A 17,523-nucleotide genomic window follows, 5' to 3' on the forward strand; every position below is an offset into this window, starting at 1 on the left:
ATGCTTAAGAATGCCAACATTTAAATATTTTCGAAATATCAGAATGATGGAGACTGCGATTTTGTGGACTGACCCATTACCGTAGCGATGCCTCAGTGAAACCATTAGTTCCTAGTGTACTGAAGGGGTGAACAATGGTTACACCTCCATTGATTCGTCCCTGTGTTTAGGTGACAAGAACACTTAATCTGGTCTCTACGTTTGACTGACTTAAATTAAATACATTTTACACAGAGAAAGACATGAATTTGTTTCTCCCAAATTCACCCTATGACCTCGGAAAGAGAATGAGGCACCTGTAATAACTTGTCTACTTGGAAAAAAATCAGTTGTCCTCTCCAAGTACTCTTACATGAACATAATTGATCAGTAGACACACTTACCTCATCGGGGCAGATGACTAGTTTGAAATTAAGAAGGTCGTCATGGTCTGAAAACTCTATTTCACATGTTTTCGGCAAATTCAGTTCATTAATATCTGCAAAACAAAGCACCAGGTATATGATTGCTGAGAACAATGTGCTGACTGCAATATTTCGGTTATCATTCCCCGGTCTGCCAATTTAATACAACGCTGCAGGTTAGAGTACAGCAAGTGCTGCAGACGCCAGCACCTTTTGTGGAGGTTTTCTCCTTTTTATTTAATTGTTAAAAAAATCGGATTCAATTACACAAAACAAGAAATCTTAATAGCATCTCCGTAAGCTATGTGCTAATTTGTTCTGTGTCACTGCAACCTGACCCTTCAGCGCACAGAGGATCCTGTTGATAAGGCGCTCAAAGATGCACTTCACTTCATATGTATTGAGAAGTCAGAATTTATTTTTGTGCCTCATTATATCTGCATCCAAAAAGACATCAAAAGTACCCTTCATCTCCCCAAGGTCCATCCGGGGTTCCCACAGCCACAACAATCACACATATATGAGTGGTCAAACCCAAACGCCCTGGCCGTTGCGTGATCTAACCAAATGACTGAGTCCGGAACAGCAACAGGGAGTGGTCATCTCTCTGGATTCATCTGATGTGGAAGTTGAGCTTTCAGCTTTGCAGCTCCGAATCTATGGAACTCGCTGCCGCGCACAGTTCGAGAGGACTCCACTCTAGAATCCTTCAAAAACAGACTCAAGACTTACTTGCTTACTCACACATTTCACTAATGTTTCTTAAGTTCCAAATGCTTATTTCTCTCTCCTGAAAAACATATTTTGTGCTGAAAATGCAAATGTAAAGCACTTTGGGGGGTATCCAATTACCCAGGATGAAATTGGAAACAGTCTCAATAGAAACAGTAGTACAGAGGGTCACCTATGCCCAAATCAATTATAACACAAAAAAAAAAAAGAGATATCAAACAATTGCACTTCGATAATATGGAAAACCACGCCCTGAGCCAATAACAAACAAGGAATCTTAATTGGATGAAAATCCTATGAGACGTTGGTAGCTATACAAACATTATCGGAGCGCAATTGTTTGTTTCATATCTGTTTTTGTGTTACCCATGATGAAACATTGCGATTTTTCCAGACGTTTCACCGATATTTTTTTATGGAGAAAAAAAAAAAAATCCTATCTATGGGGTATATTCAATTGAAGTCTGATCCATTCCGACATACATTTGTTGGAATGGATCCGACCTGGGCTATTCAATGTCATCTCAATTCGACTTTTAAAAAAGTCGAATTGAGAAGCGTGACCTGAGACAGGGGAGAGCCGCGGGCAGACGGGGGAGAGCAGCGCTACAGCAGCAGCTATATAGCCGCTGCTGTAGCGCCTCTCTCCCCTGTCTGCCCGCGGTTCTCCCCCGCCTCTTCTCTCCCCATCCCCACATCACAGCCGCCGCTCATGGCAGTGTCCACCGGCTCCAGCAAGCGAGGTCTCGCTTGCTGGAGCCGGGTGGACGCTGCCGTGAGCGGCGACTGTCACATCCTCCAGCGCTGCTCTCCCGGTCTCTGCTCCCGCATCTCACTTCGACTTTTTTTTAAAGTCGAATTGAGATGGTTGAAAAGGGGGCCAAAACGTTCTCGGCACAAGCACGCAGATCGGCAGCTATTCCGCCGATCCACGTGCTTTTCGGCAAGTCGAATTCCTCGACTTGTCGAATAAGGTGGGGTTCGATTGAATAGGTCGAACCCCTTCCGACCTAAAAAAGTCGAAAACCGCTGTCTGTCGAGCTTTCGACTTCAATTGAATATACCCCTAGATATCTATATCCAATTTCCCGTAGCCATTCCATAAAAAAAAAACAACAACACTATTTCGGGCAATAACACTCAGGTTCAGTGAAACCTGTGTTATCTGGAAGTTTGCTTCGCCTGCCTGAGGCAAGTGGATAGGCCCCAGCAAAGCAATAACCCGTGGTTAACGACTGTGGTTAATTGGATACTGCCCTTTGAATCCTACTGGGAGAAAAGTGCTACATAAATTACATATTATTATCCGATTGTGTTTACCTTCTGTCATATAGGATCTCTAGGGCAAAAAGGTTGTTGATTCCGCACTAATCAGGGTAAATTTACCAAAAGAGCAATCATTGATATTAACCAGTCATAGCAAATATCTATAGGATTATACCTTATTGGCCTGAACTGGTGGTGCGCCCCGAGTCAGTGTTATTATCTATAACAATGGTTGGGGAAAGAGAAAGAAGACTCTTGTGTGGGCGTACTCTTATTTTTCAAATAATGAGAATATGTGAAAGAGTATATGAGGTGAATACTTCAATAATAATGGAGTAATCAGATATCTCCTATACAAGTGCAAAAGAGGTCTATTTAAACCTAATAGATGGTACCGGTAGATGCCCAGGTCCCTGGGCAGACTCGTGGCTGGAATCAGGAACTTCCAGAGTAAATTAAAGGAAGACGCGTTTCCCCCATAAGAACGGGCTTGTTCACTTCCAATGTTAGCAATGAGCCATACTCTTATCTCTCGTTTGCTATTACAAATAATAATGATTTTTTTTTGTGATGAAAGGTATAGATATGTGACACAAGGCAAGTAAGATTAATAGATTATAATTGTGTGGGGACATTTTATTACCCTTCTATATCGAGGTATAATTACGGCCACATGTAATTGCTGTATAAGAAACACATGTTTATACAACATTGACTTTATCTCTGCACTAAAGGACTCAGACATTTGACACAGGGCAAGTATGAGTTCTTTTAGAGCTTTTTAGGTTATAACATTTCTCTGATCCTGTCAGATTTATGCACAAGAAATTCTTTGACCCAGTGACGGTGACAACCCTATAGTAGCAGCAGTGGGTACATTTCTTTTGTGTAATTTACATCTCACCTATTTTTCCACCCTATTAATTTCTGGGACTCTCATCCACGATTCCAGGGTTCTCTTGGTCTAACGTGGACAGCAGATCCATTCCCTACAAATCTATCCACCTACCATATCTCTCTACCCCAGGTGCACTCTCATTAGCGTGTCGGAGATAATGAGAATTTACTTACCGATAATTCTATTTCTCGGAGTCCGTAGTGGATGCTGGGGTTCCTGAAAGGACCATGGGGAATAGCGGCTCCGCAGGAGACAGGGCACAAAAAGTAAAGCTTTAGGATCAGGTGGTGTGCACTGGCTCCTCCCCCTATGACCCTCCTCCAAGCCTCAGTTAGGTACTGTGCCCGGACGAGCGTACATAATAAGGAAGGATTTTGAATCCCGGGTAAGACTCATACCAGCCACACCAATCACACTGTACAACCTGTGATCTGAACCCAGTTAACAGTATGATAACAGCGGAGCCTCTGAAAAGATGGCTCACAACAATAATAACCCGATTTTTGTAACTATGTACAAGTATTGCAGATAATCCGCACTTGGGATGGGCGCCCAGCATCCACTACGGACTCCGAGAAATAGAATTATCGGTAAGTAAATTCTCATTTTCTCTATCGTCCTAGTGGATGCTGGGGTTCCTGAAAGGACCATGGGGATAATACCAAAGCTCCCAAACGGGCGGGAGAGTGCGGATGACTCTGCAGCACCGAATGAGAGAACTCCAGGTCCTCCTTAGCCAGGGTATCAAATTTGTAGGATTTTACAAACGTGTTTGCCCCTGACTAAATAACCGCTCGGCAAAGTTGTAAAAGCCGAGACCCCTCGGGCAGCCGCCCAAGATGAGCCCACCTTCCTTGTGGAATGGGCATTTACATATTTTGGCTGTGGCAGGCCTGCCACAGAATGTGCAAGCTGAATTGTATTACACATCCAACTAGCAATAGTCTGCTTAGAAGCAAAAGCACCCAGTTTGTTGGGTGCATACAGGATAACAGCAAGTCAGTTTTCCTGACTCCAGCCGTCCTGGAACATATTTTCAGGGCCCTGACAACATCTAGCAACTTGGAGTCCTCCAAGTCCCTAGTAGGTGCAAGGCACCACAATAAGCTGGTTCAGGTGAAACACTGACACCACCTTAGGGAGAGAACTGGGGACGAGTCCGCAGCTCTGCCCTGTCCGAATGGACAAACAGATATGGGCTTTTTTGAGAAAAAAACACCAATTTGACACTCGCCTGGTCCAGGCCAGGGCCAAGATCATGGTCACTTTCCATGTGAGATGCTTCAAATCCACAGATTTGACTAGTTTTAAACCAATGTGATTTGAGGAATCCCAGAACTACGTTGAGATCCCACAGTGCCACTGGAGGCACAAAAGGGGGTTGTATATGCAATACTCCCTTGACAAACTTCTGGACTTCAGGAACTGAAGCCAATTCTTTCTGGAAGAAAATTCAACAGGGCCCAAATTTGAACCTTAATGGACCCCAATTTGAGGCCCATAGACACTCCTGTTTGCAGGAAATGCAGGAAACGACCGAGTTGAAATTTCTTTGTGGGGCCTTCCTGGCCTCACACCACGCAACATATTTTCGCCACATGTGGTGATAATGTTGTGCGGTCACCTCCTTTCTGGCTTTGACCAGGGTAGGAATGACCTCTTCCGGAATGCCTTTTTCCCTTAGGATCCGGCGTTCCACCGCCATGCCGACAAACGCAGCTGCGGTAAGTCTTGGAACAGACATGGTACTTGCTGAAGCAAGTCCCTTCTTAGCGGCAGAGGCCATAAAACCTCTGTAAGCATCTCTTGAAGTTCCGGGTACCAAGTCCTTCTTGGCCAATCCGGAGCCATGAGTATAGTTCTTACTCCTCTACGTCTTATAATTCTCAGCACCTTAGGTATGAGAAGCAGAGGAGGGAACACATACACCGACTGGTACACCCACGGTGTTACCAGAACGTCCACAGCTATTGCCTGAGGGTCTCTTGACCTGGCGCAATACCTGTCCCGTTTTTTGTTCAGACGGGACGCCATCATGTCCACCTTTGGTATTTCCCAACGGTTTACAATCATGTGGAAAAAACTTCCCGATGAAGTTTCCACTCTCCCGGGTGGAGGTCGTGCCTGCTGAGGAAGTCTGCTTCCCAGTTTCCATTCCCGGGATGAAACACTGCTGACAGTGCTATCACATGATTTTCCGCCCAGCGAAAAGTCCTTGCAGTTTTTGCCATTGCCCTCCTGCTTCTTGTGTCGCCCTGTCTGTTTACGTGGGCGACTGCCGTGATGTTTTTCCCACTGGATCAATACCGGCTGACCTTGAAGCAGAGGTCTTGCTAAGCTTAGAGCATTATAAATTTACCCTTAGCTCCAGTATATTTATGTGGAGAAAAGTCTCCAGACTTGATCACACTCCCTGGAAATTTTTTCCTTGTGTGACTGCTCCCCAGCCTCTCGGGCTGGGCTCCGTGGTCACCAGCATCCAATCCTGAATGCCAAATCTGCGGCCCTCTAGAAGATGGGCACTCTATAACCACCACAGGAGAGACACCCTTGTCCTTGGATATAGGGTTATCCGCTGATGCATCTGAAGATGCGATCCGGACCATTTGTCCAGCAGATCCCACTGAAAAGTTCTTGCGTGAAATCTGCCGAATGGAATTGCTTCGTAGGAAGCCACCATTTTTACCAGGACCCTTGTGCAATGATGCACTGTTTTTAGGAGGTTCCTGACTAGCTCGGATAACTCCCTGGCTTTCTCTTCCGGGAGAAACACCTTTTTCTGGACTGTGTCCAGAATCATCCCTAGGCACAGCAGACGTGTCGTCGGGATCAGCTGCGATTTTGGAATATTTAGAATCCACCCGTGCTGTTGTAGCAGTATCCGATATAGTGCTACTCCGACCTCCAACTGTTCCCTGGACTATGCCCTTATCAGGAGATCGTCCAAGTAAGGGATAATTTAAGACGCCTTTTCTTCGAAGAAGAATCATCATTTCGGCCATTACCTTGGTAAAGACCCGGGGTGCCGTGGACAATCCAAACGGCAGCGTCTAAAACTGATAGTGACAGTTCTGCACCACGAACCTGAGGTACCCTTAGTGAGAAGGGCAAATTTGGGACATAGAGGTAAGCATCCCTGATGTCCCCGGACACTATATAGTCCCCTTCTTCCTGGTTCGTTATCACTGCTCTGAGTGACTCCATCTTGATTTGAACCTTTGTAAGTGTTCAAAAAATTTTTTAGAATAAGTCTCACCTAGCCTTCTGGCTTCAGTACCACAATATAGTGTGGAATAATACCCCTTTTCTTGTAGTAGGAGGGGTAATTTAATTATCACCTGCTGAGAATACAGCTTGTGAATTTTTTCCCATACTGCCTCCTTGTCGGAGGGAGACCTTGGTAAAGCAGACTTCAGGAGCCTGCGAAGAGGAAACGTCTCTACATTCCAATCTGTACCCCTGGGATACTACTTGTAGGATCCAGGGGTCCTGTACGGTCTCAGCGCCATGCTGAGAACTTGTCAGAAGCGGTGGAACGCTTCTGTTCCTGGGAATGGGCTGCCTGCTGCAGTCTTCTTCCCTTTCCTCTATCCCTGGGCAGATATGATCTTATAGGGACGAAAGGACTGAGGCTGAAAAGACGGTGTCTTTTTCTGCAGAGATGTGACTTAGGGTAAAAACGGTGGATTTTCCAGCAGTTGCCGTGGCCACCAGGTCCGATGGACCGACCCCAAAAAACTCCTCTTCCTTTATACGGCAATACACCTTTTTGCCGTTTGGAATCTGCATCACCTGACCACTGTCGTGTCCATAACATCTTCTGGCAGATATGGACATCGCATTTACTCTTGATGCCAGAGTGCAAATATCCCTCTGTGCATCTCGCATATATAGAAATGCATCCTTTAAATGCTCTATAGTCAATAAAATACTGTCCCTGTCAAGGGTATCAATATTTTTAGTCAGGGAATCCGACCAAGCCACCCCAGCTCTGCACATCCAGGCTGAGGCGATCGCTGGTCGCAGTATAACACCAGTATGTGTGTATATACTTTTTATGATATTTTCCAGCCTCCTGTCAGCTGGTCCTTGAGGACGGCCCTATCTATAGACGGTACCGCCACTTGTTTTGATAAGCGTGTGAGCGCCTTATCCACCCTAAGGGGTGTTTCCCAACGCGCCCTAACTTCTGGCGGGAAAGGGTATACCGCCCATAATTTTCTATCGGGGGGAACCCACGCATCATCACACACTTTATTTAATTTATCTGATTCAGGAAAAACTACTGTAGTTTTTTCACATCCCACATAATACCCTCTTTTGTGGTACTTGTAGTATCAGAAATATGTAACACCTCCTTCATTGCCTTTAACGTGTGGCCCTAATAAGGAATACGTTTGTTTATTCACCGTCGACACTGGATTCAGTGTCCCTGTCTGTGTCTGTGTTGACCGACTAAAGTAAACGGGCGTTTTAAAACCCCTGACGGTGTTTTTGAGACGTCTGGACCGGTACTAATTGTTTGTCGGCCGTCTCATGTCGTCAACCGACCTTGCAGCGTGTTGACATTATCACGTAATTCCCTAAATAAGCCATCCATTCCGGTGTCGACTCCCTAGAGAGTGACATCACCATTACAGGCAATTGCTCCGCCTCCTCACCAACATCGTCCTCATACATGTCGACACACACGTACCGACACACAGCACACACACAGGGAATGCTCTGATAGAGGACAGGACCCACTAGCCCTTTGGAGAGACAGAGGGAGAGTTTGCCAGCACACACCAAAAACGCTATAATTATATAGGGACAACCTTATATAAGTGTTTTCCCTTATAGCATCTTTTTTATATATTTCTAACGCCAAATTAGTGCCCCCCCTCTGTTTTAACCCTGTTTCTGTAGTGCAGTGCAGGGGAGAGCCTGGGAGCCTTCCCTCCAGCCTTTCTGTGAGGGAAAATGGCGCTGTGTGCTGAGGAGATAGGCCCCGCCCCTTTTTCGGCGGCCTCGTCTCCCGCTTTTAACGGATTCTGGCAGGGGTTAAATATCTCCATATAGCCTCCGGAGGCTATATGTGAGGTATTTTTAGCCAAAATAGGTTTTCATTTGCCTCCCAGGGCGCCCCCCTCCCAGCGCCCTGCACCCTCAGTGACTGCCGTGTGAAGTGTGCTGAGAGGAAAATGGCGCACAGCTGCAGTGCTGTGCGCTACCTTTAGAAGACTGAGGAGTCTTCTGCCGCCGATTCTGGACCTCTTCTTACTTCAGCATCTGCAAGGGGGCCGGCGGCAAGGCTCCGGTGACCATCCAGGCTGTACCTGTGATCGTCCCTCTGGAGCTGATGTCCAGTAGCCAAGAAGCCAATCCATCCTGCACGCAGGTGAGTTCACTTCTTCTCCCCTAAGTCCCTCGTTGCAGTGATCCTGTTGCCAGCAGGACTCACTGTAAAATAAAAAACCTAAGCTAAACTTTTCTAAGCAGCTCTTTAGGAGAGCCACCTAGATTGCACCCTTCTCGGCCGGGCACAAAAATCTAACTGAGGCTTGGAGGAGGGTCATAGGGGGAGGAGCCAGTGCACACCACCTGATCCTAAAGCTTTACTTTTTGTGCCCTGTCTCCTGCGGAGCCGCTATTCCCCATGGTCCTTTCAGGAACCCCAGCATCCACTAGGACGATAGAGAAACAACATATGCCAGCCTGATCTACTACCATACCCCGCCGCCTGTGCCCAATTCCGTCTGATCTTGGAAGCCAAACGGTGATGGGCTAGGTCAGTACCTGGAAGAGTGATCCCCAGGGAATACCTAGTGTAAGTAGTACAGCAATTAGTCAATTCCGACAGAAAGCGCTAAAAGCAGGATCACCAACATCTTATTCTTCTTTCATTCTTATATACCCATATGCCCTAAAATAAGTATTATTTTTCTTGTGGAAATCTCATATATCCTAGGCAGCATTAATGATAGGAACATATGATCATTAAGTACATATACCGTGATTTCAATATATATCTGCACGATCAATTTAGATCTTCATTAAAATACAGGCCGTGCTTGTACTGGTGTGCTGGAACATGGATGTGATACTGTTAGTGTGCACATTCTTCCGCCAATCTATGTGGATATAGATCAACCAGATTATAATACTTATTTTACATTTTACATTAAATATTCAATTTTCTTTGTATATACACATACATGTACATTTATCCGCTCTAGTTATGGGATACATACAATATAACTTATTTTATTTAATATAATAATACAAGTTATGTTTTAATCACCTCATATACTCTTTCACATATTCTCATTATTTGAAAATTAAGAGTGCACCCACACAAGAGTCTTCTTTCTCTTTCCCCAACCATTGATATTTGATTTCTAAACTACACTGTAAAATGACAGAATCGATTTGGCCAATGCGTTTTTTTCTTCTTGGGCGGCACGGGAGGGACTGATATGAATTGCCAAACATTTCCAGTAAAGTACTGCGTTATATGTGAAAGCTACTGTATATAAATAATACCCCTTTCACATCGCACTAAAAACCCGGTATCGACACGGCATATTGCCGTGTCGAAACGGGTCCGTGTGCGATGTGAAAGGTCCTTTGGTGAATTAGCGGGTCGCCTGACCCGGTAATTCAACCCGGTAAAAAAGAAGGGTTATTACCGGGTTGATTACCGGGTCAGGCGCAGTGTGAATGGGAGCCGTTCCGATGCGACACGGCTCCCATTCACAGCATAGGCGGCGCAGGAGATGAGCTCATCTCCCGGCGCCGCCTCCACCCCCGCCCTCCGCTGCTATGGCAACAGACCCGGTATATTGCCGGGTCGGAAAGCCAGCAACGGAGCGCAAATGCCGTATCCCACCCGGTAAGTACACGTTTCTCTTACCGGGTAGGATCCGGCATTTGCGATCTGAATGCAGCATAACTTACCTAATAAATAAAATTCCTATATTAATTGTGGGAGACAATAGGTCAGACAACACGGACATTCGAGCTGAGCAAACATACAATGTCATGAAGCAAAGACACACAAAAATGTACCACCAGTGTGGGTACAAACAGTAAAGTGTTACCATCAGGGCTCAGTCACCCCACTGGTGGCCATTTCTTCATCCAGGACAACGCAATTTGCATTACCCTCATTCTGCCAACTGGGAACGATGGACTGCAAGGACTTGCAGTGCAGAAATGTTTCCATCACCCCAAGGCTTAGCAGTCTAATTACTAAGCCTTGGAGAGAGAGCTAAAGTGGAGAGAGATAAAGTACCAACCAATCAGCTCCTAACAGTTATTTTTCAAATACAGCCTGTAACATGGCAATTAGGAGTGGACTGGCTGGTACTTTATCTCCAGCTACTTTCTCTCTCTCTCCCCAAGGCTTAGTAAATAACCCTTTTAGACTTTGTAGAAGCTGACTGAAGTGAATCTTTAACGCTTTTACAATAAATTCAGTAACCTATAAAGAAAATGCGACCAGTTGTCTTTAGAAAACACACAAGTACAAATAAACCCGGGAAACTGATTTAAACAAAAACAAATTAATCTTATTACATGTAAAGAATACAGTTATACCAAACACACACACACACTATTGCATTGTAGTAAGAGATAGTATAATTTAAAACAAGGATTCCTGTCTAAATCAAAGACTAACTTGCTAGATTAAATGGATGCAATAGTGCCCATTTTTTTAACAAATTATGTTTTATATGTAATACGTTTTTTAAGTTACCCAGTTTTATATAAATATTGTGCTGCTTATACTGTTGTGTTGTCTATACTGTTCGTTTTGTAATGGTTACGTCTTCAGAGTCTGATCAATTATCAGCAGCTGTGATTTAATATGACTGATGTGGAATATACCCCAAAGGTCTTTACCCATAATTTTATTTTTGGATTTACCATAAAGCGCCAAAGGCTTTTTCACTATTGGATCCAGCGGTCTTACCTGTAATTGCAGCATTTCACTGGCGCAAAATTTGACACCCAAGCTGATAAAGGGAAGGGAATAGATTTTTACCAAGTGACATGCGACTGAGCAATCTGAAATGAGACCTTTTTGTGCATGTGCAAACGACTTACATTGGGAGTTGAGGAATGTGAGAGGCCAGGAAGGGAGCTGGTCTAGGTGGATAAATGAAGGGGTCAATTGTGAATTCAAATGAAGGGAACATCAGTGTCATTCACTAAAGAGTAATACGCTGTGGGTTAGTCTATGAATACTCACCGACTAAACCAGGCACAGGTCAGGAGCATGTACAGCCCTCTGCAGGCTCATCATCCACCTGTGAGGACCCCACCAAATATATCGTGTGGCATATAAACTCACTTCAGTGAAGACAATAGGGAAAAAGGCGTGTTCTCATCTATCTGTGGCCTCGTGGGTGAGGGAAACCCACTTCAATATGGTTTATACACGCCAATGATGAGCAAACAGAAAACATATTGGAAATGCAGGTGAAAAGTTCATCTCACAGACCACTTACGGTCCCTGGTGAATACATTAGATGGCCATCTTAGTGCAAAGGGGGCAGTTCAGTTCATCATGATGTGCCACTGGAACACTAGTAACAGCGCTTGATTATTATTTATTATTATCCTTTATTTATATGGCGCCACAAGGGTTCCGCAGCGCCCGATTACAGAGTACAAATGCACATAAAAAATAGGAAAACAGTGACTTACAGTTGAATACAATATAGGACAAGTACAGGGCAGCTAAGCATAACTACACCAGTAAACATAGAGATAAGTTCCAGGTGGTCAAAAAACTGTGGGATCTGGGCGGTTGAGGATTATTAAAGTAAGAAAAGTATAAGCACATGAGGGAAGAGGGCCCTACTCGTGAGAGCACATGTACCTTAAGCCCCATTCACATCTTCAATGCTAGATTCCACTCGGGAATTGGAAACAGGTCCTTCCTGGGTGGGATCCGGCATTGGAGCCTAAGCGCTGGCTTCCCGACCTGGCAATATGCCAGGTCGGTTGCCATAGCAGTGGAAGGCGGAGCCAGCGCTGAGAGATTAACTCATTTCCACGCAGCCTCTCCCTATGCAGTGAACGGGTACTGGGTCGCATCGACCAGGGAGCCGGTTTACTCTGCCACTGACCCAGTATTCAACTTGGGAATAACCATTCTTATAACCCGGGTTGAAATACCGGGTCATGCGACCCGGGAATTCTCCATGACTCCTTTCACATCGCACAGTGACCCGCATGGACCCGGCAATGTGCCGGGTCGGTACCGGGTTATATTTGCGATGTGAAAGGGGTATTAGTAAAATTATGGGCAATGATGCTTTAGCTTAAGCATTCGTAATGTCGACAGGCCGCCGCCCATCGTGAATAATTGGCCTGCCACCTAGTGAGTCAACAATGGCTAAAGTATAGGCAGGGAATAGGCTAACACCACAATTGCCCCACAGCATCGCCACCTCTGGAGAGGTAAAGGTGTGTGGCTCTCACGCAGAGTACCATCTTCGAGATTTAGGGCCAGATGTACATAGCTTTGGAGAGTGAAAAAGTGGAGAGAGATAAAGTACCACCAATAAGCCCATACTGTAATTTATCAAACACAGCCTGTAACAATGGCAGTTAGGGTGGGTAGAGCAATATTATCACGATTTGCCTTATCGGCACAACAAATATTGCATGTCGTCTAGTGTGTACACACTATTGCGCGCTCCCACAGGTCTTTTGCTGGGTACACAGTGGAGCAACCGCTAATCGTTCCGATTTTACTGACAATTTCCCCTGAGCCCAGAATAGGCGATATTGAGCGCACACACTCTGCAGGCTTGCTAATGACAGCGATATATTGCATCGCTTGGTTACTAGCGATTTATTGTTGCTCCTGTACACAATAGAACAAAATTTATACCACTCCATTCCAGGGAGTGGCATGAAGGTGACGTCAAATCAGTCTGCCGTTTGTTGTCCGGTTCGCTGAACACACTGCACGATAGGCATAAATTCGCCAGCGACATCGCTAGGTTTGATGTGCAGCATGGACGACCAGCAACAGTCGCTAGCGACCAGCAGTAGCACAGAATCATGCACACATCATGTAGGCGATACGTCATTACGAAACCGCGTATCGGCCCGACATTACTCCAGGGTACCTAGCCTAATACATCTTCTGGGCTGCCCTGCTGCACGGACAACCGGAATATACTGCATGCGATCTGATGTAGTGTAATGAAGGATGGAACAGTGATCATTCGTTACATCTTCTTTGAGTGTACCGGCAATCTGACTGGGCCGGGGCAAAGGGAAATCGCCCCGACCATCGGTCCAATTGCCAGTCGTTCTGATGTGTAGTCGGCTCTAGGAGCAGATTGGCTGGTACTTTCTCTCTCTCTCTCCAAGGCTTAGTAAATCTCCCCCACAAAGAGGTATGGGTGATTCAATACAGCATAACGTGCTGCCGGGCATCACAGCATACCGCCAGCATCGCAGGTTTTCCAGCGCACCTCTATGGGGTGTGGGGGAATAAAACTTGCAATGCAGGCATACATGATTCACAAATCTTAGCTTATCACTGAAAATTGAAACACACCCAAATCAGCACCCCCCTCCCCCCCACAATATCATTAACCTACCAACATGGGCCGCCTCCACTTGGGCAGGGGGGACGCATGAGATGCACACTGCTGCCAGGGTGACCCCCTGATACTGTGCTGTGTTCCCAGGGGCAGCCAGTGCCTCTCCAGCTGTTGTGGAACCACAAGTACCACTGAAGGGCTTTGAGGGGCTGTTGGTACTCAGTGTCCCCCAGGTGTGGACAGTGTGGCGCCCCCCAGTGGTGGAGGGCTGGTAGGGCCGCATTATTCCCACTGCCAGGCCCCGCTCTCACCTTTCTGGATGCGCAGCTGCGCCGCGGACGCCTTCTTGCTGCTGCCCTTAGTGCCGCCGCCGCCGGCGGACTCCTCCTCCTTCTTCTGCTGCTTCAGGGAGAAGAGTTTGATCATCGTTGCTGGATCCCCCCGCGGGCCGCCCTCAGCCCTCCTCCGGCTCTCCCTGTATCCCACACCGGGGGCAGCTCCCGGCCTCCCTCCGTCCCTTCCTCCCTCTCACGTACAGGCCAGGCCGCAGCCGGGGACCCGGGAGACGCTGCTAGCACTAGACCACCACCGGCTGTTCCGCTCTCAGGCTGCTACTGCCTCTGCCTCTCCCCGGCGCCCGGCAGCGGAAACACTCGCAGCTCTCCGCCCGGCCGCCCCAGCACTAGCTGTGCTGCCGCTACTGCGCAGGTTCGGAAACGCTCGGCACACGCGCTCGGTAATCTCCGGAAACGCTAGGAACAAACGCTCGGCAATCTCCGGAAACGCTCAGGAAAAGTCGGAAAGGCGCTGCTCGTAGAACTCCGTAACAGTTGACGCCAGAGGGCCGCCGCGGTAACGTCAGAACGTCTGCAAACCCAGGAAGTGACGTAGAATACTTCCAGAGTGACGATTGGTTGATTTTATGTATGGATAGAATTAAGAGATGTATACATAGGATCGGATGTATAGAGAAAGGCTTACCTAGTGGCATATCTTCATGGCTGGAGCCAAGATAAATGTTGTGCCCCAACCACCCTTACAAAAAATGATTAGTATTTTAAATGGCTCCTCTATACCCTGCACTAAACCACTGACACCTCTATACCCAACTATTGACCCATTTGTACCCTACATTACCATACCCTCCAACTGTAACTTTTTGACAGGTACAGTACCTTTCTCTGACGTCCTAGTGGATGCTGGGGACTCCGTAAGGACCATGGGGAATAGACGGCTCCGCAGGAGACTGGGCACATCTAAAGAAAGATTTAGGTCTATCTGGTGTGCACTGGCTCCTCCCCCTATGACCCTCCTCAAAGCCTCAGTTAGATTTCTGTGCCCGGCCGAGCTGGATGCACATTAGGGGCTCTCCTGAGCTCCTAGAAAGAAAGTATAGTTTAGGTTTTTTTATTTTACAGTGAGACCTGCTGGCAACAGGCTCACTGCAGCGAGGGACTAAGGGAAGAAGAAGCGAACCTACCTAAGTGGTGGTAGCTTGGGCTTCTTAGGCTACTGGACACCATTAGCTCCAGAGGGATCGCACACAGGACCCAACCTCGTCGTCCGTTCCCGGAGCCGCGCCGCCGTCCCCCTTACAGAGCCAGAAGCAAGAAGGTCCGGAAAATCGGCGGCTGAAGACTTCTGTCTTCTCCAAGGTAGCGCACAGCACTGCAGCTGTGCGCCATTGCTCCTCATGCACACCACACACTTCGGTCACTGATGGGTGCAGGGCGCTGGGGGGGGGCGCCCTGAGCAGCAATATTAACACCTTGGCTGGCAAAACTGACACCATATATAGCCCCAGAGGCTATATAGGTGTAAATTACCCCTGCCAGAATAACACAAAAAGCGGGAGAAAGCCCGCCGAAAAAGGGGCGGAGCCATCTCCCTCAGCACACTGGCGCCATTTTCCCTCACAGCTCCGCTGGAAGGATCGCTCCCTGGCTCTCCCCTGCAGTCCTGCACTACAGAAAGGGTAAAAAAAGAGAGGGGGGGGCACAAATTTAGGCGCAGTATAATATATATATGCAGCTATAAGGGAAAACACTCTTTATATGTGATATCCCTGTGGTATATAGCGCTCTGGTGTGTGCTGGCATACTCTCCCTCTGTCTCCCCAAAGGGCTTTGTGGGGTCCTGTCCTCTGTCAGAGCATTCCCTGTGTGTGTGCTGTGTGTCGGTACCGCTGTGTCGACATGTATGATGAGGAAAATGATGTGGAGGCAGAGCAAATGCCTGTAAATGTGTTGTCACCCCCTGAGGGGTCGACACCTGTGTGGATGGACTTATGGAAGGAATTACGTGACAGTGTCAGCTCCTTACATAAAAGGTTTGACGACATAGGACAGCCGGCTACTCAGCTTGTGACTATTCCAGCATCTCAAATGTCATCAGGGGCTTTAAAACGCCCGCTACCTCAGATGGCAGACACAGGTGTCGACACGGATACCGACTCCAGTGTCGACGACGATGAGACTAGTGTACCCTCCAATAGGTCCACCCGTTACATGATTGAGGCAATGAAAAATGTATTACACATTTCTGATAGTACCCCAGGTACCACAAAAAAGGGTATTATGTTCGGTGAGAAAAAACTACCAGTAGTTTTTCCTGCATCTGAGGAATTAAATGAGGTGTGTGAGGAAGCCTGGACTTCCCCCGATAAGAAATTGATAATTTCTAAACGGTTATTGGCAGCGTACCCTTTCCCGCCAGAGGATAGGTCACGTTGGGAAACGTCCCCTAGGGTAGATAAAGCGCTTACACGTTTATCAAAACAGGTGGCACTACCGTCTCCGGATACGGCCGCCCTAAAGGATCCTGCTGCTAGAAAGCAGGAGGCTACCCTAAAAGCTATATATACACACACGGGCATTATATTGCGACCAGCGATTGCATCAGCATGGATGTGCAGTGCTGCTGCTGCGTGGTCAGATTCCCTGTCGGATAATATTGATACCCTGGATAGGGACACTATTTTGCTGACAGTAGAGCATGTAAAGGACGCTGTCTTATACATGCGTGATGCACAGAGGGATATTTGCCGGCTGGCATCAAAAATAAGCGCAATGTCCATTGCCGCCAGAAGGGGGTTATGGACTCGGCAGTGGTCAGGTGATGCCGATTCAAAAAGGCACATGGAAGTTTTGCCTTATAAGGGGGTGGAACTGTTTGGGGATGGTCTTTCAGACCTAGTTTCCACAGCTACGGCTGGGAAATCGACATTTTTGCCACAGGCTACCCCACAGCAAAAGAAGGCACCGTATTATCAAGTACAGTCCTTTCGGCCCCATAAACACAAGAGGGCTCGAGGCGCATCCTTTCTGCCGAGAGGCAAAGGTAGAGGGAAAAAGCTGCAGCATACAGCCAGTTCCCAAGAGCAAAAGTCCTCCCCCGCGTCCGGTAAGTCCACAGCATGACGCTGGGGCTTCACAGGCGGATCCGGGTACGGTGGGGGCCCGTCTCAGAAATTTCAGCACACAGTGGGCTCTCTCACAGGTGGATCCCTGGGCCCTTCAAGTAGTATCTCAGGGGTACAGGCTGGAATTCGGGACGTCCACGTCCCCCCCCCCCCCCCCCCGCCTTTTTCTAAAATCTGCCTTACCAGCAACTCCCTCTGCCAGGGAGGCAGTGTTGGTGGCTATCCAAAAACTGTATTCACAGCAAGTGA

At 47.2% G+C, this 17,523-nt stretch overlaps 1 protein-coding gene and 1 pseudogene across 1 annotated transcript in view; one reads left to right on the forward strand and one right to left on the reverse strand.

The window, feature by feature from the left end:
- Positions 1-14,676, reverse strand: part of UBE2M (ubiquitin conjugating enzyme E2 M) — a 52,179-nt gene extending 37,503 nt beyond the window's left edge. Inside the window, exons 1-2 of the mRNA XM_063943324.1 lie at positions 14,165-14,676; positions 384-478 (exon numbers count right to left, since the gene is read on the reverse strand). Coding sequence (XP_063799394.1) covers positions 384-478; positions 14,165-14,279 — 210 coding nt within the window. The 5' untranslated portion in view covers positions 14,280-14,676. The remainder of the gene's footprint in view (positions 1-383; positions 479-14,164) is intronic.
- Positions 9,001-9,120, forward strand: LOC134967134 (5S ribosomal RNA; annotated as a pseudogene).
- Positions 14,677-17,523: the final 2,847 nt, after the last annotated feature.

The sequence above is a fragment of the Pseudophryne corroboree genome, chromosome 10 (assembly GCF_028390025.1).
Source record: "Pseudophryne corroboree isolate aPseCor3 chromosome 10, aPseCor3.hap2, whole genome shotgun sequence".
NCBI classification, from domain to species: domain Eukaryota; kingdom Metazoa; phylum Chordata; class Amphibia; order Anura; family Myobatrachidae; genus Pseudophryne; species Pseudophryne corroboree.